The 26,832-nt window shown below is 44.2% G+C and overlaps 1 protein-coding gene across 2 annotated transcripts in view; it reads left to right on the forward strand.

Annotated features, from left to right (window-relative positions):
* The first annotated feature begins 3,110 nt into the window (after positions 1 to 3,110).
* The window catches only part of LOC111845521 (protein kinase C beta type), a 96,067-nt gene continuing 72,345 nt past the window's right edge, over positions 3,111 to 26,832 (forward strand). For both annotated transcript variants that reach the window (XM_023814998.2, XM_023814997.2), the window contains exons 1-2: positions 3,111 to 3,283; positions 3,809 to 3,840. In XM_023814998.2, coding sequence (XP_023670766.1) covers positions 3,111 to 3,283; positions 3,809 to 3,840 — 205 coding nt within the window. The remainder of the gene's footprint in view (positions 3,284 to 3,808; positions 3,841 to 26,832) is intronic.

Here is a 26,832-nt window from a genome sequence, read left to right on the forward strand (position 1 = left end):
AGTTACAGCTTTTATTGTAATAAGTGTAAAAGTAGTACTCGATTGGTGGAGAAGACTATTATGGTCTGGATTAGTGGTTAGAAGATGGAAAAATTCTTCTACTATGATCTCAAGTGTCTATTAATCAAGTCGCTATTCTATAAAATTGATGTGGATCTAACAAACCTTCTGCGTTTAATAACATTTTGGAGAGTTGTGTTACCTTGCTATGCTATGTTATGCAGGCTGCCCATTGAATTTAGCATAGAATATAAAATAGCACTGTTATATATAGACTAAGCAAAATATAGCTCAGGGACCCACTTCCTCCATACTGTGTACACAAGATGCTGGATATCTTGTATAGGGAATTTGCTTGTTTCAGGCACACTCTTAATGCAGAAACCTCTGCGACAGTTAAAGAGAGTCTTACTGAGAGTCCTGACCACTGGTTTGTCTGTGAACCATAATCCTAATTTTGCATGTAGTTTTTGCCCCTGGGTTAGATGTTGATCCAGATCTTCCTCATGTACATTCTCTGTCTCTCATCATTTTTATGATGCTAATATTGTCCCTTCACCATGGCCGTTCCTTATCTTGCCTGGTTAATGGTACTGTGTTTACCTGTTAACAAATACCATGGTTCTACTCTTCTTACTGCCTCCTGCCCACAGCCTCATTGATCATCTACTGGACCCAGCCAGCATGGCTGCAGCAGTGTCAAGATGGTGTACCCCCATCCCGGAAAGATCTCCTGTGCTGACATGGTCGTCTTCGTCAGTTTCCTGAATCCAGTACCAGTGGCTGAAATATACTAAGCTGAAATTACTTTTCCCCAGTGTTTCATCCCCATTACTTTAAATGACCGTAACAAGTTACAAGTCCTATGTGATTATGTGAGTAACTGGCAAGTAAATTAGACTGTAGTAAAATATATTTAATTAATTCATTTTAAAACAAATACTTGCTGGAAATGGTGGAATTGTAGTTCTGATTCTTCCCAGCCAGCAAGCTCATAAAGAGGAAGCTGCAGTAATGTTTATAACTTTTATTACCTAGTGAAACAGCTAAAATGTCATGATCTGCTTGTCCGATCCTCCTGTGCCACGCCCCCTTGTTACCTCATGTGGAATCCCAGTGTTTCTCAGCTGTTTCTAGTTGTTGTTAATTGATTCTGTGTATTTAGTGCTTCGGTGTCTGTCTTATCCCTGTCCGGTCATTGGCTTTAGTTGACGTTTGTTTCGCGGTCTGTGCTGTGTTTGCTGGTTTCCCTGAATAAACCCTATTTTCCCTGAGTTCACGGTGTTTGTGCTGCTTCCCTGTACAGATCCGTAACACTCAACTAGAAAAGCCCTCATAAGATTAAAGGAACTAAGAGTGCTTGTGATACATCAGCTGTCTCCTCATACATGTAACTAAAACCATGTCACTGCTGGATCCACGACATGACCAGTCTCTCAGTGTACGTAAGCGTGGCGCCCCAGCCCGTTCTCTCAGTGTCTGTAAGCGTGGCGCCCCAGCCCATTCATTTAGTGTCCATAAGCGTGGTGCCCCAGCCCGTTTGCTCTGTGTGCGTAAGTGTGGCACCACAGCCCGGTCTCTCAGTGTCTGTAAGCATGGGGCCCCAACCCATTCTCTCAGTGACTGTAAATGTGGCGCCCCAGCCCGTTCTCTCAGTGTTCTATAAGTTTTGGGATTCATTTTAATTAATGCTTAGTTCACATCTGAAATCCTAGCTGAAACGTATTGTCCAATAAGCACAATGACCTATACTCTGGATCACCCAGGTTACACACCCTCCATCTGTATTGAGCAGACAAAACCATGATTCATGGTAACACTTCCCGTAAAGGTGATGAAACCTTTGCAACAGATTTTGCCTATTTCTGAATGTACTGTAACACATTAGTTATATAGGCACTTGTGTGGGTTTTAATGTAAATATCACATTACACAGCACTACATTTCAGCAGCATTATTATGAAAGCACAACAAAATCAATGAACCTATGTACCTGATGATCTCATTCATTACATTTCCTGTAAGTCAAAAGGCGTATCGTCATGTCTCTGGAGGAAACCACACAACATGGGGAGGACATGTGAACTGCAAACACCCAGAGCGAAGGCAGAATCCAAGCCCTTATCCCTGGAAATGTGTGGGAACAGTGCTGGCCAATGCTGGAGTGGTTAAGCGGGAAACACAATTTTATTTCACCACCGACACATCCTCCCCCATAAAACATATCACCGGCAGCTGGAGTTTATGGGTTCTTATGGGAATGTTCTGCTTTTGAAGGTGGGCAAAGCACAGACATTTTGAGAACCACTGAGCTGGCTGCAAAAAAAATCACCATAAAATCTGGAGCATTTTGATTTTTTCAACTAATTTAATAATATCTTGTGATATAAAATAACTACAGTAGAGGCTTCCTTCAGGTCCCATGTCCAAGTTCTTGACACCACACTGCTAGTGCTGTGCCTATGGACCTATTATAATTTGCTGTGGCAACTGCATGTCGCAATTCAAGTCCTGACACTGAAAGTTTATCTGATCTGGCCATACAGTACATACTGCACCACTGAATTAATCCGGATGGGATTAATTTTTGTCCTTATGTCTCAAGTAGCAGCCTACCTGTGAACACTCCTGTGTCATTGATAAACCCAAAACCACCGATAGACATTAATGAGGGTCGCTTCCTATATATCAGCGCCGTTATGTTTTTGTTTTTTTTTTCAAAAAGCATATGCGATATCCGAGGCATTGCGGCCATTTTTCATTTCGCTTGCGTTAAAGGTCGCAACTTTCCAGACCAACGAGTCGTCTGCATATTGTATGGATTTTGGAGAAAAGGAAACACTCACGTAGTAAACGATTCGAGTCCTTCTTCATACATTTAGCCTATAGGGCTGTAATTATGGAGGGATGAATGGGGAGGGGGGGTTGGGAGGCGGGGTTGCAGAACACATGACAGAGGGATGGAACCGTCCCGACCGCACTGACCATTTGCAGGAGCGTCGGCGGTGGGGAAGCGCTGCGGCCACGGTGCACCTCCACGGACAGACGCGCAAAACTCAATACACATACAAAAAAGCAAAACTTCTGCTTATAACACTTCCGTGTTCAAAATGGCTGACTCTATGCAACCGGGCATTGAAGGCGACGGTGCTGAGAATATGAGAGGTTTTGCCAGGCAAGGCGCGCTGAGGCAGAAAAACGTCCATGAAGTAAAAAATCACAAGTTTATCGCCCGTTTCTTCAAGCAGCCGACCTTCTGCAGCCACTGCACGGACTTTATCTGGTGAGGCGCCGTCCTGGCTCTGTGCTCTTGCCTTAGGGGAAGGCGACGCTCCTATTTCCCATACTGTAATGCAGATCACAGGTGACACACTTGCTGCTCTGTAAAACAATTGTCAAGATAAATGTATTATATTTTTTTAATCAAAATAATTGTCTATATTAGACACAAGCAACGCTGAGTTTCAAATACGTTATTTTGTGGACTGTAATCTGTGGATAGAGACCATGACTGAAAATGTCTTTGCAAAATGAAAAATTGCACATTAAGTCACTTAACCTGTTGGTATGTAGCAATAAGCATCTGTCTGTTAATTTCGCTAATGTATAACGACTAGGCTACATAACCATCTTGTGCAATTAATCTGCGCTTGTGTTGATTTTGGTACATTGAAGCCAAGCAAATTAATGCAGTGGGTTGAACATCTGCTTTTCAGATTTTATTGAAATGTAAATACACATCAGTATTACATGTGATGTCAGTGCAATTATCAGGATAGATTGAATCTGTTTTTGTTTGTTATTTTAGGGGATTCGGAAAACAAGGATTCCAGTGTCAAGGTAAGGGAAAGTACGCCTTTTCAATGCAGCATTACTTAACAATTAATCTTCAAAATGGTCGCCACTTAAAAGCAATCGTTTTCACAAATTGTCTTTAGATGGGTAAATGTATGGGGTTCATCTGACATTCCTCCCTCGTCCTTTCAGCCGCTTCCTTTAAATGACCGGATCTCTGGGTTTTCATGCCCCCCCCATCCATCCGATGCGCAGCCTGTCCGTCGCTTTTTGGGGGGTGTCAGCTGTCGCATTGCCACTGCCGAGGTCTTTATAAGCTGCGGACATGATGCCTGTTTGCAGGTTAATTTAGCCGGAACCGCACGGCACTATATTTATAGCCGTGGCTGCGGTTTCTCAAGGCGCCTTTGTGGGAAGGACGCCGGTTCATGATTTCAATAGCATAACGGGTCTGTACAGTAAAGCAAGTAACATTGAAGTCCATACGATCGCTTAAGTATCTTTATGGCCACACACATTGACCTTGTGCCATACCTCGGCAGCAAAATTATAAAGTACACATTTTAAACGCCTCATTATTAATTAAACGGGATAGGCAGCCAATTTAAAACGGATATCACCGTATTAATATCTAAGGCATTAAACTACGCTCACTAAATACGGAAATCGACAGTGTGAATGCGGTTGGACTACGACGGAATCTGTCAACATTTTTCAGTTCCTCCTTTCATTTCTTTTTTTTTCGTCAAATCATAAGTGCATGTGCACGTTATGAGAAAAGTCTCATTTCTAATTAATACGTGAAACTGAGCATCAGAATCTAATACTGCTTCTGTGTTAGATAACCCCTTTCCACCTTGAATGTGTTACGGATCAACAGTGTTGACCACTCTGAAATGCTTTACTATAATATTGCAGAAAAATCAGGGAAGTATTTTCTGTCTAAATGCAAAGTTTCTAATATGCTAAACCGGTAGTATGAAAACCTATGGCTGCATAAACATGCCCAGTAATTTAAGTGTAACCCACTCATCATGTATAAACGGGGGATTAATTGTGCCACAGCAAGTTTCAGTTGTCATGGTTTAAGCGCGTTAACCCTTACTGTCCTTCTGGCGGGGGCCTTCAGCACGTGCGGTGCTGCAGTGTGTCGGCGGGGTAGAATGGCTGCTCTCTGTGCCGCTTTTACGCGCAGCTCAGCGAGCGCCGTCCCAGTCAAGCTGCAACTGTAGCGCGACCCGCCGCGATGTGAGGCACCACTGAGCAGTGGCAGCGAGAAACCCACCCTTTTCCTGTTTTTACTCAATAGCCGAAGTCGACAGCGAGATGCGGGGCTTGTGTAGGGGAAGTTTTATCCCCGTCGCTGTATTAAGAGGCCGATATAGCACAAAAGTGCAAAGGGAGACCCGTATGTTCCAGAAGACTCTGGGAAGATAAAGTGCTTTACCCCCTGGTGGTTCAAACTGACTTAACTGCATCATGCAACATTTAATAGACTTAATAGTTTGCTGGGGTCTCACTTTCACTTCTGCGATCCACGATTTCTGCCTTATTTTTAAATCTCTCTTGCTAAAGAAGCTGCATAGAATGTTAAGTTTACAGTGCATACATGTGAATTGGCGAGAACAGCTGAAATGACATCGTGCGTGATTCACAAGCTTTTGTGCAGGAAATGATCCTCCATCTACACTCATCCATCATTTAAGAAATTTGTGTCAGTTTGTGATCTGGATTAATTTAACGACTCCATTGCAGTTCTAATATGCAAAGCAGCTTTTTAAGGACTGGCTTTATGCATGCAGTATTTGCTTATTCTTTGTAATCCAGTGTCTGTCAGCTGCGCATATATGTCAGTCTTCTGGCTGGTTTGCTCAATGCGCAGGTAAAATCAGGCATAAGCAGGCCAGTCTCCATTTATGACCGGAAGTGTAATTTGAACGGTTAATTTGTGCCAGTTTTGTCCCAGAATTTGACCCTTTAGAATGTTTGTTTTATTTTTTTGGCAGCTTTTCTGTATATTTGACACCAGAGCTTTTGTGCAGTGGTGTTTGATTTGCCCTAAAGGCAGGGACCTGCTTATTTTTGTGGTATTTGGTTCTGCCAGTGCTATTTTATTCCCTTTATTATGCCATTAGTTCTTTTATTTTTGGCTTAATATAAATAAATGCTTCCTCATACAGTGTGGGCTGAACCCACAGTGCGCTTACGCTAAAGCTCCACCCTGAAGACTTCTTCTTTGGTGTGCTGCTGATATTAGACATGAAGATCCTCTCATGACCCCGGAACACAACCCTCAATATTACATTAGTATGTAATAATGTGATTACACAGTTCCTGCATCCACCGCTTCCAGGTGTCGTTCTGTGTCACCCTGCACTTATGCTCTCGGCCTTTGGCGGTCTCTCCTTTAACCTCCTTACGCCTATTACAGAAACTTAACATTGCTTAACACGACCCTAAGGACATGAATGAGCTTTGAAGTTGATGCCACCTGCAGTACACTTACTTGAATCTTTGAGAGAAGCCTTCTGTAAGCTCTGCCCACAACATTGTAGTGTTTCCTTTCATTTGCTTATATTTCATCCCCTATCTGATCCTTTTTTTTGATTCATTACTGGGCAGTTCAGTGTAAATCTGCATAGGTAGTAAAACATTTTCCTACTTGGGAGCACAACAATGTCCTGTAGTCAGTTGGACTGTCTCAGTGTTCTGTGGGCTTCACACAGTATTTACATAGACCTAGCCTGTTAGCACATGACTGCTAATGACACGTCTCCAGGGCAGTGCTGAACATCATTGCAGCTGCCTCTTAATGGTTTTTCACCATATCTTCCAATGACTTCTGCTGATGAAAATGGCCTCCGGTTGAAATCCTGTCACTGCTTATGCAATCAAATTGCACTCATCAAGTGATTTTCTGTTTCAGCAAGTGGGAAATCGGCGTTACTCCTTTTTAGTGGAGTCTTTCGTCCCGTCTCTCCTTGATTGTGCTGTTCCTGATAAAAGCACTCGTAGGAATTGTGATTGTAGCGCGACGTGTGCATTTCTGATTTGGTGGAATGTCGCACGCCGCGGTTTGCCTGGAGACCTCAATGGTTCCCTCACACTTCATACCGGGAACCCACTAATCTCTCCTTTTCACTCCTGTCCAAGGCAGAGCAGCTCTTATGCACCTTTTTCAAGCTTTCCACAGCTAATCAAACATTTTAGGTTTGAATGAAAAGGTCCCTTTAATGAAAATATGTAAAACCTGATATTATCATAGAGATTCTGTTGTTCAAAATAATGAATGATACATCTGTAATCTCATTCAAAAGAAATGGCGCTTGACCATGTTTTATATTTGCAGAAGCATATTTCCGTCGGGCCCTTGTGCAAGGCCCCTAATCCCAAAGATGGCCCCATGGGTGCAGAATGCTGGCTGACCCCACGTTAGGACCCCAGCCCTCTCTTGTCCATCGTCTAAGCTAAAAGCTTCTGCTAAATAAACAAAGGCTCTCCTGCATAAACAAAATGAGCCCAACAAGCATGTGTGCCATAGCCTCCATCTGACAAACTTTGATGTTCTTGCTTAAAAAGTGACATTTTCATTTAAGAAGAAAAAAAAATTCAATAGTGCAAAAAAGGCAATAGTGCATCTGGACGAGTGGATTTATTTGCATTCGTATTGTATTTGTGCATGTGCATGCTGCTTGAATTTGTAAGCATATAGATTGTGGTATTTTTCCCAAAGGAATTGGCATTATAGATATGAATCAATCATTTGTGGAAGTGTGGGCATTTGCTTAGCCAATAAAACTGTAAAAGTGGGAAAAAAAGAATATGATCACATCATGTTTAGTGAGATTAACATAATGTCTAATTTAGGGCAAAATCTGATTACTTACAGATCAGCCTATGATTGGTAACAAAAACTAGATTTCTGTTTTTTTCTTCTCTCTTTTGTAGATTTAGTGGTATTTCATGTCAATGCATATCTGTGCGTTTAATTAAGAGCTGCAGTATGCATGTTTTTATAGGAAAAATGCATAATTGATATTGAATTTTGAGCAATGTATAGCTGCATAGTGGCACGTCTAGTTAATCTATGTAAATTTGAGAATATAACTTTCAGACTTTTAAAAATGAGAACTCTTGAAGGAATGTCATGATCCTTCAGTGTTGAACAAGCGGGAGTGTGTGAAATTTGACACCAGCATTCCTGGGTTTTGTGGCCAAAGGGATAGTCCGAAATGTCATGCCCAGGCATGATCTTAGAGACCTGACTCTATGCCTCTGGCCGTGACATGCAGGAAGGCGAGGCCATTGGGAGGAGCGGTATTCGTTATGGCTCTGTGGTATCGGATTGTGTCTGGCGTCTCGCAGCGGGCTGGAGTTTCCCGAAGGCCGAGAAGGGCACCACTGGTTATGCGACACAGAGGCCTGTCCAGCCGCTCAGTAGCCCGCGAGCAGTTTCTTCCTCGCCCCACACCATCAGCTGCCAGATGTGCATGCATCCTTCCTGTCCTCAGCATCTGCAGCCTCAGATAGAAGGCAGTGACGGACAGCCGGCCCTCCTAACACGGCACCCACACACTGTACCCGCGACAGCCTTCTGTGGGGGGCGTCCACGCTTCAGCAGTAAACGGAGTTAATAGTTTCCCCCGCCGATAACCATGGTAACGTAGAGTATCCGTCAGACGGGCACTGTCGCGCTGGTCTGTCCATATCTGCTTTCATCTCACACGTCCTCCGCGCTCCCCGGCGCTTCGGTGTTTCACTCGCCTCTCACATGATTGGACGGCTCTGGCGGCCGACTTCACCGGGGGGCAGCGAGGGGATATCCTCGGCGTTCCGCCTCAATAAAGGTGTCCGGTATGACATGTCTCCCAGAGGGCTAGAGAGGCTCCTTTAATGGCTTGTCGTGCAGGAACTGTTGAGTTGTGCACTTGTAGCCTGGTGAGAGGGAAGAGATGTGGAAAAGGACTGGAAAACAGCCTGGAAAATGATCAGGGAAAGGCGAGAAAGGGATCATTGGCCCTTAGTCTGTGAGTTTGATGAAAGGATGCGCACAGGGGCTCTGGACAAGGGGAAAGTTAGGTTCTAAGGGCCCTTGAGTGGCAGCCCGAAAAAATGTGTAACATAATTGGATTGGTCTGGGTTGGGGTGTAATGGTGCCCAGATCTCTAGCGGTGCCCCTGGATGAGCACCTGGGGCAGGATGCCCGATTGACAGAGGCAGAGGCTGACATGGATCTGAGGCACCTTCGCTGGCGGTCCGATGGGGATCTGACTCCCTCTCTCAAATTTCCCCATTTTTTCTACTTAGTGCATCAAAACAAAGCCTGATTCCTCCGTGAAAAATGGAATCCGTGGAAGGTAAAGGGTTAACCTCCATTGTGTTGTGTATGGTGCTCTTATCACGCGGGGAGTGTGAAAACGGAAAGACTGCATCGCAGATCTCAGCACTGCATGCTTGCCCTTGTGACCAGCACAGCGCAGGGACAGCTGCTTGTGCTAAGAGCCTTAGTCACCTCTCAATGCGAACTGCAGACCTTGCGCACGTTTGGGCTCCAGCTCCGGTACAACCTCTGGGGGCAATGGTCAACTGGCTACCCATTCTGGGGCATGTCGGCTTTCAAGGGAAGATTTACTGGTTATTTAAACTTTTTCTCGAACTGCATTATGTAAGCGACCTTTTGCCATCACGTCACCACTGTCTTTCAGCGTTTGTCCTCTGATCTGGTGGCAGGGTGCACTCTGGCTCGTGTGATACCTGACCAAAATTTGACCAACTTGATTTTTAAACTGGTACCACAGGACCTGTACTATCGGCTTTGTCACCCTAATGTCCTATAAATTGCTGGCCGTAGTTTGGAGGATGTCCCTCAAGTGTTACTCAAACGGCAGATGATTTGTGGCACGCCAGTCTCCCCCGTGACGGACCGTGCCAAACTCCAAGACATATGCGGAAGAGCTCATCACTGATCCTGCTCTGAGTAAAACTGTGAATATAGACTCCTTCTGTGCTTAATTTGCTTTGTAATTAAAGTTTGGAAGTTAGATGGAGGCCCAGAAGACTTCTAACTTCTCCGAACCATCTTTTCAAAACTCTGTAGAGAAAAAAGCACAATTTTCCTTCTTGTGTGTGAATGTTTATGTGTATGTGTGTGTATGAATTAGGTTTATATTACATAGTATGGGACAAATGTCCCCCACAATGTAAAAAAAACATGTTTTTCTGGTATTGTGGGTATCATTTTTCACTCACAAAAGTAAAAATGCCAGAAGTCTCGTATTTTGTTTGGTTACTTATGGTTAAGGTTAGGGCTGGGTAGGGGTTAAGGTTGTCATGTTGAGGTTAGAGTTTTCCCCATAAAAATGAATGGAGATTCCCCACAAAGATATTATTACAAATCTGTGTTTGTGTGTATGTCAGCATTTTTAAATTGCAATCCAAATCAGGAGGGTCCATGTGCACATTGCCACTTTTGTTAAGCTAGATGTGTAGACTGCTTTTAGGTGGGAGAAGGTGTGCAGATCTGTGCTGGTATGAATGAGAGCCCCTCCTCATGTCGTGGGGGGCATGCTTACACCTCCATGACTTAAACTGACTGATAGCTTTGTAGGTCTGCTCTAACTGTTAGGCCTACAAATTACTTTGTCGATGTCCGTGCCTGTCTGGTGAGTCAGATGAAGGTGCTCTGTTCATCAGATCATCAGTGAGACCCAGCTGCCTGTGTGTGGAGTCACCTCGTGGCCTGTGCACAATTTTTGAAGCTCGGCGGGCCAATGTGGTTCTTCCTACAAGCTGACTCATTTCCAGAGAGAAGCTGTTGGTGACCCGATCGTGTTAAGAGGAATCTGCCACTTGTCTCACCCTGTGCAGAGCAGGCCCACGTGTTCTAGCTATAGAACAGGGAGACGGAACCGGCACCTCGTACTCGTGTCACAGGTTCTACCTGCGAGTCATTTGTTTTATTGACGTAGCTGCATTAGTATTTGTTTTGGGTCTACCTGGATGAATGATAAAGGGGTCTGCACACCATCCCTTAATAGTCTTCGGCCATTTGAGCTGACAAGTACCGGTCATCCTCTAAGGATGGGAACCATAAGCATGAAGCTCACTTTACCGAGGAAATTTGTCTAATGCATTTTTTTGTATTTTATCTGGCTGGGATGAGTAACACTGTCTTTAGTAGTACTTTTTACCTTATCTAAGCCATGTTTTTTTTTCATAAGTGAGAAATTTTCTCATTTTCACTTTTTGCATAATCTGTGAGTGTGAATACAGTGTTACACTTTTGGTTGCATTTAATATCACTAGTATTTCCATGCTTTTCACCAGTCACATGGTGGTGACGCAACCAGCTTGGTTTGGTCACGTCTTTCTCCCTGCTAGTAAGGATTTCAGGATTGCCAGCTTTGGTTAGCTGGCTGGTGTGAGATTTGAGACAATTCTGCATGTGCATTTACACGTATGTAACAGTTTCATTGCCTCGTAAATAGGCTGTAGGGTTTGCAACCTACCCTAATGCTTTTGATGTAGCTAATTTTAGATTTATAATGGAATAATACAGATTTGCCGTAAGGTTTCTTGCATGTGGGAGTCTGAAAGTGTGAGTGTCAGGCCAGATGGGTGAGAGTTGGCAACCCTGATATTTTAATACTGCAACTTTTAGTGAATACTATAGTATTTCAGTGAATTTTATACCACAATATTCACTATGTTTATGTGCAAAGTATTGAGGTTTTCTAACATTGACTTGTTTGTGTGCCAGCTGCAATCGGGATTTGTGATCAGTTGCTGTGTCATGTGACTTCCTGCTTTAAAGGAGTAAACGAGTAAAGCGTATTGGAATAGTATGGGGGTCCAAGGCGCTCGGGCAGCCTCTGGGGGCGTTTAGGAATACGCTTCATCAGGGCCGGAAATCTGATCTGCTATCATTCCCAGCTTTTAAGCATTGAAAAGGATTTTCTGAACTTACATAAGAACTTATGTAAGATCTGAGAGTGATTCAGAAAGAACAGCCGCTGAGATGCCGTCTCTTGCCATATCAATATTTGATGTATCTTGGTTTTATTTTGTGCCGTAATGATGTGACCACAAGAGAGGGACTCTCCGTGTGTAACAAATACGCTGTCTTCAGTTTGAGCGTGTGACTTCTTTGGCTTGCTGTTCTCTTTTGGGAGTCTTGAGGTCAAATGAGAAATTTACATACAGAATAATGCTTTATTTTTATAAAGTGTTATGTGTTGCTACAAAATGTATAATAAAATCCCAGTGATGGACTTTGACTATCATTGTTGTTTTATAGCATTATATAACTAATGTGACACTTTGCAATTTGGCATTTCCCCTTTTTTTAAGAACATAAGAAACTTACAAATGAGAGGAGGCCATTCGGCTTGTCAAGCATGTTTGGGGAGAACTCAACTAATAGCTCAGAGTTGTTAAAATCTTATCTAGCTCTGATTTAAAGGAACCCAGGGTTTTAGCTTGTACTACACTAACAGGAAGACTATTCCATACTCTAACTACATGCCTTGTAAAGAAGTGCTTTCTCAGATCCAGTTTAAAATGTTCTCCCACTAATTTCTACCTATGGCCATGAGTTCTAGTATTTAAACTAATATTGAAGTAACTATTTGACTGAACAGCATCCAGACCTGTTGGAATGTGGTACACCTGGATCATGTCCTTCCTTTGCTCGAGGCTTTTTTCCTTTTAGAAAGACAGTTTCCTCTGAAGTGTATTGTGTATAGATAAATGCATAAGGTTTTAATTTTTAATAAAGAAATTGTTGTCATGAGTTAGGCTGAATTGGAAGACCCCTGGGAAAGTTCTCCAGCCAGCTTCCCTTCAGAGACAGACTGCATGCAGGGGTGGGGAGTGGGGGAGGTGTGTTTTACACAGCCAAACCGTGTACTGAATGCAGGAAGGGATACCGGGTGGGAAGGAAGTGGGCCGATATCAGCAAACCAAGCAGCAGGAACCATGTAGCTCAGTGTGACGCTTCACACGCTGGTGATCTTCTGCACCCCAGACACTTTCTGTTCATCGCTTAACCACCCTGTGGGATTTTATTTCTGATATCATATATATCATATCATATGGACATCATATATCTGCTATGATTGCACTATTCCAAGTTAAATAAACTCTTGTTTGTATTTCAGTCACTGTCAGAGTGTTTCTTGGAAGTCTGACCTAGTCAATTATCAGATCGAGCAGGCTTTGGTGGCGGCTTTGAAGTGACGTACAGTTTCCAGTGAGCATTTCACTGACATCTAGATCAGTGCACCTTAGTAGAGAATAGTGGGATGGCTGTGAATACTGAGATTGGGTGTTGGGACAGTGATGTGGAAAGGCATGACATCCAGTGAACTTTCGCCAGCTATGCAGTGCTGATGTGGAGAGTTTCCGAGTATAAAGGCAGATTAAGATGCCTTTACTAGAGATGCACCGATCCAATATTCGGATCGGTATCGGCGCCGATTCAGACCTATTTGACGGTATCGGCCATGCGTGACCGATCCACGTCCTATACTTATTTATTTAGTTTTCGGCAATCTCTAAAAAGATAGCTCCTATTTCGTGTTAAATCTATTTGTACAATCAATCGCACGACAGCTCTTTCCCATTTTACATGTTTTTTTTTTTTTTTTGCGGCATTCAAATCGAACGCTAACGCTGCCCCTCATTCTTTTTTGCTACTCAGTGGGTGTGAGTACAGTGACTTCCGCCTGCTGTGACGTCATGCACAAACTCTTCGCAGTACGAGGAGCATAAAGATAAGACGTGACGATCTCGGAGTATTTTACGCTTTTAACAGAAACCAGTAGCACAGCGATTTGCAATCTTTGTAAAATAAACGCTATTCCCACCTCAAAACTTTAATGGACAATCCCACTTAACAAAGCGCACGCAACTGCGAGACAAAAAAAAAGCAATGGATGATTTGGGAGTCGCTAACCTGGACTGTCCTGCGAACTCGCTGCAGCTTGTTATACAAGAGGGGCTGCCATCGCAACAAAGTGTAACTGAGCTGACGTCAATTGGAGAAAAATTGTGTTAAAATTTTAAGCATTCGCGGCTTGTGTATACTTGTTTTGAAGATATTCTTATTGAACTGCAAATGCCTCAAAAATGCTTAAAACAAACGAGGTGGAACAGTACGTTATGCATGTTTGTAGTAGCCTAATTAAATATTTTTGTCATTTTTTCCATCTGCATTTACTAGCTTAAAAAAACTAATAAAGTATTAAATGTAAAAAGTGCTCTTGTATCGGAATCTGTATCGGTATCGGCAGTTGTGTATCGGAATCGGATAGGATCTGAAAAAAATGTGGATCGGCCCATTCCTAGCCTTTACTGTATCCCTGTAGCCCTTTTAAAGAAGTGAAACTGTTTAGTTCCTTTCACGTGCCTTTTGCCCCTGATTAATACATAGTATTTGTTATCACATTACTCTTCTCAAACGTCATGTTAGGCCTATATGGAGTGGTGGCCCTGTGATGCGGGGATTGTAAACCTGTCCATGCACAGGTCATGTTTTTAAACACCATGTCTGTAGTAAAAATTGCATTTTGATCAAAATTTGCCATAGTATTGACCCCTGCTCCGATATCTGTCATTTCTGGCTGGTAGTGAGAATCTCTGAACTTGACTGCAATGTACCTGGAGATGAAATGATATAATCAACTATTTCTAGCTATAAAACACAGTGTTGCTCTTTTTGGATGACAATTAAATTTTTGGAGCTTCTGGTGTTAGCAAAATGCAAAAAAGACTGCCAAACATTCTGGCACATGAGCAGTGTTGCTGGCTTCCAGCCTGTAGCATGTAGCTTATCGGGTGAACCAGAAAAGATCATTCCAAAATTCTTGAAGCTTGAGCCTGTGGCACTTTCGTCGGCAGCCGATACATTTTACTATGCGTGTCACCGCAAGCACAAGGAAATGGAAATCCGCCACAAATCTCAAATCAGCGCAAACACAGACCCTGGTTTCCAGGGCTGTGTGGGCGTTGTCCTTGTAACCACAAGCCTGCTTGTATGGTGCAATGGGATATTTCCGTGTAATCTCAAACAGGTTTGTAGAGTTTGTGGTGAGATTGCCCATGAAAACAATTCTAGCTTCTGCTCAGAATATAGCTTCACGAGTGCCAGTTCTCAGCATATTTTCTGATGAACTTTAGGCAAGAAATCTCAGTTTTTGGCAGCTCTTCATGGAATGAAGTGGAATTGACTGTATGCAGGTACAGTCTTGTTCTCTAGGCTGAGGGAGAGCAGTTGAGTTATCGCTCATCACTGTGTTCTCTTGAGGACTTGGCGGGCTCGTATGTCGATCCAAGCGGTCCACTTACGTCCGGACGTCGTCTGCTGCCGATCAATGTTAAGAGCGAGTCAGCCAGCCTGGCTGAAGATTCTGACAGATCCAGAGCAGGGAGTCTGTGTTTACACTATATTAAGTATTCGGTTCTGCACCAAATTTGTCCGGATGTGTTTTTTCACACTATACTGCAGCTGTGAACTGCATTTCTGTTTAATTGGGGAGTGAATGTTTAGTTAATTATAGGTATCTATAAAGCTAAAATGCTGTGCCATCTGAACTTTTATTATATAGCCGATACGTGAATTCGGTCTATAGACACATAAGCTGCCGTTTTAGCTATCATTATTGTTTTTCACCATTTTTATTTAAGAAGAAATATGAGTTGTTGTCCTTTAATCTCCCAGCTCATATCACCCATAAAGCTCGGTTCTGTGTTGCTATAAGAGCTTATTGTTTTATCACTGGAGAGAATGAGTCTCTGCCCCGGTAACAGGCAGGTCAAACATCCCCAAACAGAAACAGCCATAGAGGACGGGCACCCCTCCAGTAATATTCCCCCGTCAATTTAAAATCACCTGGAGACGGTAGCTGTGTGCTTTAATCAAGGTGTTATTATGGCATTAAGAGGGGCTTTCATCGCCGGGTTAGGAGCGGGAATTCCACGGCTTGCTTCAGTCGGCTGACATGAAAAACGACAGGAAGGTAAGGCTCTCAGTAGCCTCTGAGGAGAGGCTCTCTCGTCCGCAGCAGCTGCCTACCCTCTCATGACTGTAAACGAATGAAGTGTTTCCCTCCCCGAGTACAATGGCACCTGTGCATAACTTTCCTCACTTAAAGTGACATCTGACAGTTGGGACGCACGGACATCCGGAATGTTGGAAAAGTCTGGTGGACTCCGGGAACTGGCTACGCAAACACAGACGGGCGAGATCCCGCCGGTAGCTTTTGACGATGCTGAAAACGCCGGTAAACCTGACCCAATAAGGTCATGTAGTGTAACGCAACACTGTGCAGGCCTGACGTTGATGCTGCGCAGGGTTTTGGCCTTGGAAAGGAGACCGTTCTCTTAGGAGTCTGCATTGAGGAGAACAGAGGAATCGGAATCCACTTGCCTAAATGTCATGAATTGGTTGAATGTTGATTTTTTTTGTCCAGTAGATAAGTGTTTTACCATACAGAGCTGTTATTCAAGAATTCTTCATGCTAATGAGGATCTAGTTTATGTAATTGTTATGGCAACCTTCTGCAGAGGCTCTCAAAGGTGAAGCTTGCTTCTAAAGATGGCCTTCTTTTGTTTCCCTCATCCCTCCAGAGTTGTAATATTACCTCTGACTTTCCTGTCTGACCCTATCTGCCTTTCCTTGGAAAAGACCTAATGTGACCCTGGATTGGGGGAAATGAACAGAGTCTATATCCAGTGATAGTTACAGTCACCCTGGCTACCAAAATATTCTGCTGCTTTCTAGTATACAGATGTTAAATGAAGAATGCTAGTAGTGGTAATGCTCTGGAATGAATGCTTTCACTCTTTTTTTTTTCTCTGATGTACATACTCTGACGTATGTATTTTTCCTTATGTTATACTGGTAAAGAATGACTCAATATTGCACTAAAACAAAGTCACTGAAAATACCTTGCATGACCTTTCCAAATACATCCTGTTGATGTGAGAAACATACGGGCTGAAATTTACGTCCGCGCTTTTGAATTGCCTTTAACCTGTGAGGTTTCAGGCCCGTTGCTAAGCAACAGAATGTCAGCCCCCCGTGCGAGCCGTGTTCTGTTCCCCCCGGTGTGCCGAGCCGATCTGATCTGGGTGCCGTCTCCAGCCTGCGGTGTAAGTGACTAGGCCCCTTCAGCTCGTTCCTGACGTCTGTTAGACACGCCATTATACATTATACAGCTGGACTGTAGCTTTATAAATAAGAGGTATTCTGTGACTAGAATGAGACACATGGTTTAATTAGAATAATGCAATATCTGTGCACTTCAACCAGAAATTCATCTGACAATGTTTACACCCTTATAAGAATATTGTTATATTACGGTCAAAGAAAAAGATTCTCTGAGAAACCTGAATTTGTGCTTGCTTGTGGTTCTGGAACAAAAGGTTTTTCTTTGCCACATGGTACTGAATTTAAAAAGTGGCCTAGCCGAGAATATAGATATACTAAGTTGAGTTCTGCTAGAATATGGTAGCATTTCACTATAAACAAGTTTCTAGAGCTCTTCCTGTGTGCAGGGTAAGTGTAGAGGATTATGGGAGCCCCCCATATAGAAATATATCTGAAATATATCTAAATATTTGGATAGAAGGAAAATCTGGATATTCCCCTCCCCTTCAAATTGCAATGTTGCAGCCTTGGGAAGAAACGCTATACGTTACGTCTTTCTTTCAAAGAAACAGGCTGGCGTCCATCTGAAAGGAGAGGTTTAGTCGCTCAGATGAGACTCCTGTGGAGGAAACCAGACAGCCGAGTTGCAGAGCCGGGGTGTTTGCTTATGTATGAGGGTGTCGGGGTGCGTACGTGTGTGTGGCTACGCAGGCATGTCCGTACACCCTCTCTCTGGAATGCATGGCGTATACAGTGTGCAGAGCTGCATTGCCCGGCAGACTGGGGAAGAGACTCTGGGTGAACACTGGGCTTGCTTTGCTATGTCTCTGGGTCTGTGTGCTGGAGAGGGCGTACAGCAGTGTCACAAGAGCGCTTATTCTCAGACACCTTAATGGCGGAGGTTTGACACCATCCTCAGGGGAGATTGTAAGGGCTGCAGCAGATCTGAGGGCGGCTCGCTGGCCCCAGCTGTACGTCTCCTCTTACCGCCGGCATCACCGACAGCTCTCCGATAAAAATATCGGTCGTGTAGGTCGCCGGTCTTTGCGCACGCTCCCCCCTCCCCTTACGGCCGAGTGAAGGGAACGAGCCAAAGGACAAGGATGGCTCGGCGCGGAGGCTCAGATATTCAGGGACGCGGTCCTGATGGTCGGACCTGCCTGCCACGTTGTCTTTGGGCCAAGCGGGGGCCGTCCGCTTTCTCAAACACTTGGGACTAGCTGCCGGTGTGAGGGGGTCCCACTGTGATGTAACACACCACAGACAGATCGAGTGGGATCTTACGCAATCTCAGGAAATGTGGTGTGCGGGAGACCTCAGGCCCCCGACAGGAAGAGTGCGGGACGTGGTGCGAATCGACGCTAATGGGACCCACGGTATGGAGAGCGTGACAAGAGCGAGGGATGGTGCGGAGATGAAAGCACAGGGTCTGAGCAGAGAGCAGGCCGAGGCACCCGCAGGCAGACGCGCCACTTCCTGTTAGAGCGTGCGCGGAGCGACGGGGCACTGTGAGGACGCAGTGTGACGGGGCACTGCGAGGGCGCAGTGTGACCGCAGCATGCCACGGCTTTCAGCTGCCCCACATCCCCAACCAGCAAGCTGGCATCTGCAAGGGAGTGCCAGCAGAAAACGGAGTATATCTGCTCTCTCCCCTTTTGGGGGTGGGGTGGGGGGCATTCCTTGCTCTCTGCACCAGCTGTAATTGGCTGGGTTGACCTGTCTGCGCAGGACTGGTGCTGAAGAATGGGAGGCGTGTATTTGGAGCAGTGTTGCACAGACATTATGCACGGCTGATAATGTTCAGGATACAGTTGGAAGTCCTGTCAATGGTGTTAAGTTTGGAGTCAGGAGTGTTGTTGATGGTGTCAGCCTCGAGGCAGTCGTAACGCAGGCGGGGATGGCCTCGAGGCAGTTATACTGCCGGCGGGGATGGCCTCGAGGCAGTCGTACCGCCGGCGGGGATGGCCTCGAGGCAGTTATACTGCCGGCGGGGATGGCCTCGAGGCAGTTATACTGCCGGCGGGGATGGCCTCGAGGCAGTTATACTGCCGGCGGGGATGGCCTCGAGGCAGTCGTACCGCCGGCGGGGATGGCCTCGAGGCGGCAGTAACTGTTGTTGGCTGCAGTAACATACCATATTGGGTTCATTTTTCAAAAATATGAAACTTAGAATCAACTGATATTTATTGTGGAAATATATTTGTGTATCATAAAAAAAAAATAATTAAAATAGGTTGGCCAGAAATGCAGCTTCTCTGTGCAATGGATTGCTTGTAGTCATGTTAATGCATTATTTAGGACAAAACCGATTCATTTTCTTCCCCTGTGGCAGAGTGTGTAAGGGTCCACTTCCTTCATGTGGAGGTTGAATCTGGCAATGAGAGATCCTGCTCAAATGTTTCTGATGCTAACATGTTCATTGGAAGCACCAGTAGACTCCATGACCCCTGTGTGTTTGAATGTGCTATTTGCCTCACTTGTAAGTCACTTTGCACAAAAGTGTCTCCTAAATAAGTTTGTAATGTGTAATGCCTGTTATTAGGATTATTTGCACATAGTAAATGATTGCATGGTAAATGTGGCTATATTATGACAGAATCAGTCAGAGCTGTAGCCAAAGCTATAATGTATTTGAAGGAACTGGAATGTTTCACTCTTGTTGCGCAAAGGTCTTGTCTACTGTTTTGTTGTCCTTTACAAATTCACACACTGTCAGTCAGAGATCAAGAATTAGCAAAATAACAAATATGGCTGCCTGACTTTTTTGAGGGTGTGAGATTACACAAAAGTCTCTCTGAAATGTGGTTGTAGAAGAAATAAACACATGATTTCATTTTTATTTATGGTTTGTATTCCCTGTGTGGGATGGGTGTTCCTGTCTGTGAACATTTCACACCTGTTTGATTGGTCTATTTCAGGAAATATGTTTATTCATGTTACCGTTTCATTTGATACTGCAGCCACTCTCCTCATCTGTCTGGAGATTCTGGCACCCCAGCAGGCATCCCGGGCTAATTATCTTATTACACACTTGTCAAGAGGCTTGTTTTCAATACCAGGCACAGTGGGGCTCTTCCACAGTCTAAGGTGACGTGAACTTCAGCTGTATCGTTTGGGGGGGGTGTACTTTCTATAAACAGGGACACTGTAACGCAGGAGAAAATGCCAGGAAGGGCTAACAGGTGTCATGAAACAGGCCAACCCATGTAGTGCTTTCAGATTCTTGGTATCATGAGGGTTCATCCCAAAACATGTAAGGTCTCCATTACATTCCACTGTGCTGCTGGGGCAAAACCATAAACCCAGCCATACAAGTAGGCCTTTCTTCACTCTGCTTTAATTTCAGGCACCTTTTTTTTTCTCTCGCTAGGCTGTAAGAGCTGGTCTGTTCCAGCCGGAGAGAGAAGCCTTCCCTACACTGTTCTCTATAAAAACGAAACAGATTCCAGCAAATGTAACGGCAACTCACGTTTATACGCAGGCGCTTTATGCATAGAATTTTATCCACTTCCCTCACCAGAATGCCTTTCCCCCATATGGTTTGATAAACACAGATTAAGTGTCAATTCATATTAAATGGATTGCGTCTACACAAACAGTAAAAGCATGGTATCCATTCATGGGAGTAATTTTTTTTTCCTTTTTTTTTGGGGGGGGGGGTGGTGTTTATAATAATCAAAACCAGCCAATACATCCCCCTGGACCACCTTAAATTGGTGGACCTCTCAACTCCCCCAATGCTCAACACAAAGTTATGCTCTTGTGTCCATTGCATGATTAAATAAAACTGCCTGAAAAATTAAGTAAATATGAAAGGAATGTGTTTTCTGGTCTCGCTTGTTTCCATAGAATGCCAGTTTCAGAGGTCACCGTGTTTGTGGTCACTAGTACTACCTGTAATATTCAAATGCAAAGAAAGGTTTATTCATCTGGCTCTTAAACAAGCCACTGGCAGTTTCTTTACTGCTAGGAAAATGAGAGACATTCACCAGCCTACTGGCCATTATTTGTTAAATATTTTACATTTTATAATGCTTTGTGTCTTTTTTTTTTTTAAAAAAAGATAATTTCTTTGCTTTTTTTGGTCAGAGAAATCACGCCTTCTGCCCATCAATGCCTACATTCCTCCCACTTGAAATGCATTCATTAAGGCATCAGTCTATCTTCAGTAACTCTTTAGTGGGGGTTCCTAACCCCTGGTCTTCCGCCAGGCCGTGGAATGCTAGAGTTTGTGGAGGGGTTGGTTAATTTTCAAAAATGAACTAAACACTGTCGTTTTCTTACGACCCTTAACATTAGTGCGTCAGCGCTGACAACTTTAGTCAGCTGGTTCGAGTGAGATTTTCAAATCAAGACGAGTCTGCACACACATTCACATGTATGTAACAGTATTATTACCTTGTAAATTGCCTGTAGGGTTCTCAAACTACCCCAATGCTTTTGATGTAGCTAGTTTTTGGTTTATAATGGAATAATTTATGGTAAGATTTTTTGTGTGAGCGTGAGAGTTTGAATGCATGAGTATGACATTTGGCAACCCTGGCCTGTTATGTTTGTACCTGAAAGACATTAAAACTGTTAAACTTCTGAAATCGATTCTACGGCACATCCCAGCAATTTTACCAGTTCATGAATTCTTTTGTATGATGTAAACCGACCAGGGAACATTGAAATGTTGGGACCTCCAACCATGCAGGGTCACACTGATGCCTGGTGCCTGTCCCACAGGGTTCAGAGCCGGAGAGCATCGCTGATGCACGTATTCGTACCAGCTAGGTGAACGCAGAGGCTCTGCTTCACATAACTGCGTTTTTTTGGAGTGCATGAACAGACTCATGAGCCATGCTAACCCCATGCATAGAGCCTGGTTCATGAGACCTGTCTAATTTTGCAGGTATGCGGCTAATGCTGTTGCCCACTGAGCCATTTCTTCAGCTACATCTTTATTTCTCTAAATTAGTCAGCAGTGAATTCAGCGTTAAGTCATGAATGCGCTTTAGCGTCGAATAGCATAGTGCTAATGTAGTATAATGCTAATGTAGCATAGCAATGGGATATGCATGCCCACTGCCTCGGTGTCCCATTTAACTCACCAAGTTAAACACGGCCTCTTCTGGCAGGTACATTTCTCTCCTTGATGGGTCAGTGTGGCCTGGTTTTGCATCTGGCCCACTTTGGCTCACTCTCGATAAAATCTGGCCGCACAGGAGCATCTTTTTGCTGCAGTATGTCAATCCCGTGGGGTGGGACGGCTGCTGAGGCACCTGGATGTCTCCAGGGCCGTAACTCGGGGCCGTAACACAATTCAAAGCCGGTTTAGGCAGCTCTCACTTTTCTGGATGACCTGTATCCTTTCGAAAACAGGCCGCGGCTGAGTTAAGTTGTTCATATTTCTCCTGTTTTCATACCGCCACTGTCGTAACTCAGGAGTGGTAAATAACTCGAGCCAAAACTGAGATAGTAGCTTTAGTTGACTGGGAGTGTAATAGTTTTCCAAACACTTGTGGAGAATATTTACTATAGTGTAAGCACCGTGTACAGTACAAGCAATTAACTTCAACATTTGGTACCGCAGCTGACACTGCAATGGAAACCCCATGTCTACTAAATCGACTACTTCCATAAGATTCAATGCCACATCACTGTCACCCTTTTTCTCATGCCTCTATGGCTGTGTGCATTTTGCGTTCACTGCGGGTCATGTGGGTGCTGTGTTGACTCGTGTGTGAGTCGCTGGGCCGCACCGTGTGCTCTGCCAGCAGCTGCGTATTGATCCCTCTCAGTACCCTGTCTTTATTCTCCCACAAGCCGGGGGGGGTGGGGGGGCTTTGTGGCCACTGTCTAGGCTTGCCCTTCACCGCGCCAAACTCACATAGGAAGGCTCAAGATCTTGCTAAATTTGCCCACTCTGTCATGCTTCTCTGATGGCACGCAAAGTGACAGCACTGCATCCCAAAAAAAGCAGCTTCTCGTGGCCCTAAGTCCACAGTCTCTGTAAACTTCTCAGTTTCTCAGAGGGTGACTTAATATTCAGCTATGGTCTTCAATAGAATTTCAAGGACCCTGTCAGTTACCTTGTAATGTAATGAGTTATTTATTTGTAGAAAGGTCCAATTATTACCGTTAAAACAGGCCCTTAAAACAGTTTCTTTGCACTGATGTTAGTACGCTTAATAAATGGTATTCAAATTATTCAAATTTCTTTGTGTTTTTACTATATATTGTAAACATTAGCTTTACATGTGGTGTTTACATGTGGTGTGTTACATGTAAAGGACAGATTGTGATTTATATAATTATGACTGAAACAGTCATTTCATTTAAGAAATATGCAGCAAGGCTCCTAACCCCAATGGCATCAGGCACTGTCTGGCCCTGCTTTCTCAGTTTTATGCTGGATTGTCTACTAAACAAGTAAATGTATATACATGCACACACCAGCTACTTTATTATTAGTGTTGTACTGGGACCATATAATATCCAACAGGATTCACTCTCATGTATTATGATATATGATATGATTAACGATAATTACAGACACCTAAAAAGCTTGTCTAATTCAGTGCACAAGTGTGCTGTCTTGATTCTGTGCAGCAGCTGATCTCAGCCTTTCACTTGTTCTGTGTGAACTGCCATCATGGCCGAGTCTCATTTGTGTCAGTTGGTGCGCTGATGGCGTGCAGCCTACTTGTAATTTTCTCTGTCAGGAAGGAAGTGTGCGCACAGTCATCCACTGGTGAGTATGTGCAGTAGGGTGCTTTGGGTGGGCTCTTTAAATGCGACCTGATGGGTACAAGAGCCATCTGAAAAGATGTTCCCGCTGCCTTGTCTGATAGTCAAGTTTTGCCTCGTGCTGCAGTAGCTGATGGAACGCTGGTGGATTATGTTGTGTGATCAAACGGCTCTTCACACAGCGATTGACAGGAAGGCCGTTTCAGTTAGGGGTAGGAGCGCTGGCTGTGACACGGCCGTGAGGGCAGATGAAAGGATGGTTCCGGGTGCGAGTGCATGCCTGTGAAACTCACAGAAGCGACATCATAAGAAATAAGGTTTCTTATTCTCAAATTTAGGTTTTTTTCCTTAATTACATTATATGATTTAAGTAGTTAATCATTGCATGTGCTCGTGTTTCTCAGATGCAGCCTGCTTAGAAGGGCTGTCCAGACCCAACACATGGCATATTCAGAGAAAGGACTTACGCAGATGTCTTGCGTGTTGGGCTGGTGCCGTGTAGCATGTGATCAGAAAGGCCGGATTCTGACCGCATCCCCGGTTCAGTCCTGAAGCCCCTGGATGTCCCCATCAGCCCTCATGCCATTAATATTCAGCGATGTTTGTGTCATCGGTCTGCTGTGTTGTGACACCTGTCCTTTTGATTACGGAGACGACACATTTCACATGCCGTGCAGATGCTCCTTGCGTGTCATGCTTCTTATTATTATTTTGCAAACACTGCGGCCCATGTTTTGAAAAGAAAGACTCGTACCGTCGTGAAGGAGCTTGTTGTTTTCCCCTGGCAGTGCTACAGTGTCATGTAGCTGGGTTGTATCGCCCCCCCCCCCCCCCGCACACCTTATGTTTATTACATTTACTAATTGATATTTGTTTTCCGTCTGTTTTATTCATTGCTAACCCATGTGCTTGTGGAAGACTATCAGCACAAAAATCAATTTAAATCAATTTTCCAAGCTTTCACTCTAAAAATACCTCCTTTTAAGGATTTATAAATATTACTTTAGGGCATGTAATCTATAGCACAGCGTAAGTGCATAGTCACATACGCACTGGGAGAAGGGTCTGTGGTCGATTTTAATCAGCACTCAGGATTAAATATCCTTCACTTACTGAACTTTGGTGTTTAAGTGAAGGTTACATGTCATAGATGGTAATTACCCATGGACATAAGACCTAGACAATCAATGAAAACTGCACAGAGTAAAAATTAAAAGGCTGCTCCATAATGAAAGTTAATGATATCCCAAAGTCCTTGTCTATTAAGTATTATAATCTGACATTTTTTTTCATTGCCTGGTTAAGGTTTAGTGGCCGGGGGGAGAATCACTGTCAGGCCCTGTAGACGTCCATGACTTTCATGGTGGGGGTATTGAGGGGTGCCCTTTCTCCCTGACATATACACGTGTAAATGTTTTCCTGCCTGAAATTCTTTTAGTGAGATATAACCAAAGGCATCTTATTTAAGATGTCAAAGTATATGCTGTGATACTGTAGGGCATCCAAATGCAGTGACCGTTTGATTTCCACTTTAAATACCTGTGTAGGGAATAAATTGCATGACCTTTCACCTCCTTGCTTTCCAAAACATAACAGGATTTTGAGTTGTGGATGAGCGTGTCTTTGCTGCAAGAGTCTCGGATCGGTGAGCAGACCATGAGATATATGCATGACCTTTGATGTTCATGCTGAGTAGTCAGAGCCCTTTAACTCGTTTTTTTTTTTCTTTCATGTTCCAGGCAGTGCATTGATCATTGATTTCTCAGGCACGTCACTTATGATGCAGTGTTCTCTGGGGTGGGGGGTGCTCCCTGCTTTGTCAGTGTGACATTAACACCTCTCCCCTCCTCGGCAAAACTGGTGCCCTGTGATCTTTCGACATTGACGGTCAGGGTGGGTGGTCAGGCGGTTGCGTCATCCCTAGCAGATGTGCCATTGCTGAAGCAGTACATCTGGCTGGGGGTGTGGGGCCCAGCAGGTGTTCAATGGCCAGCAGGTGTTACCCTTACCTGTGCATCTGTCTAGCCCAGGGGTCTCCAACTCCGGTCCTGGAGAGCTACTATCCAGTAGGTTTTCTGTCCCACTTGGCCTCTGATGAGCCACACCTGCTCCTGGTATTTACCTGAGAACAGGTGTGGCTCATCAGAAGCCGGGTATGATAGAAAACCTACTGGACGGTAGCTCTCCAGGACCGGAGTTGGAGACCCCTGGTCTAGCCTTTGTGTAATTATGACCCCCCCCCCCCACGTAATGAGCTTCAATGATTTACGATTCAGTGATGGGCCTCATATTTTCCTGAAAACAGTGCGACTTTAAAATAGAGCTGTCACAATTACTCTATTGTACTCGATTCCTAAACAGCATCAATGGTGGCGCAGGAAGTAGTGCTATCATTCGGCAACTGGAAGGTTGTAGGTTCGAGCCGGGTTCCTCCTGACCCCATCAAAGTTTCCTTGAGCAAGACACTGAACCCCAAATTGCTCCCGGTGTGCAGGTTGGCACCTTGCATGACTGTGTGTGTGTATGGATGGGTGAATGTCAGGCATAAATTGTAAAGCGCTTTGAGTACTCGTAAGAGTAGAAAAGCGCTATATAAATGCAGTCCATTCAATTAAGACATTCCTCGATTGCTCGCCAGTGTTCCAGGAGAAAGACGCGCATAGCGTATGAGGCTCCAAATAATTTTATTCACATGAAAAGTGAATGAAAATGCAGTCGTCCGTAAGTATTGCAAAGCAGAACTTAAATATCACCACAGAACGACTACACTGCAAGTATATTTTTAAAAGAAGACATTCGGGAAAATGAATAACGCGAGGAGTAACCTAGCCTGTCTTTGTCATCACGTTGACTTAAATTATTTTGCTTAATTTACTTTCTATGATTCCTGTATGACAAAATAATCAGTGCTAACCCGAAGGTCAGCCCCGTCACTTCGCCGCGTCTTACAAAATAGAGGGTTGCCAACTTCAGTCAGCTAGCCGGCATGAGATTTTCCATTAGAGACAAGTCTGCACACGCATTTACATGTTTTATTACCTTGTAAATGTTCTTTACGGTTTGCAGACTACCCCAACACTTTAAATGTAGCAACACACATTTTAGGTTACATTTCTTGCGTGAGCGTGAAAGTCTGAAAGCACGAGTCACGCCAT

The sequence above is a fragment of the Paramormyrops kingsleyae genome, chromosome 5 (assembly GCF_048594095.1).
Source record: "Paramormyrops kingsleyae isolate MSU_618 chromosome 5, PKINGS_0.4, whole genome shotgun sequence".
NCBI classification, from domain to species: domain Eukaryota; kingdom Metazoa; phylum Chordata; class Actinopteri; order Osteoglossiformes; family Mormyridae; genus Paramormyrops; species Paramormyrops kingsleyae.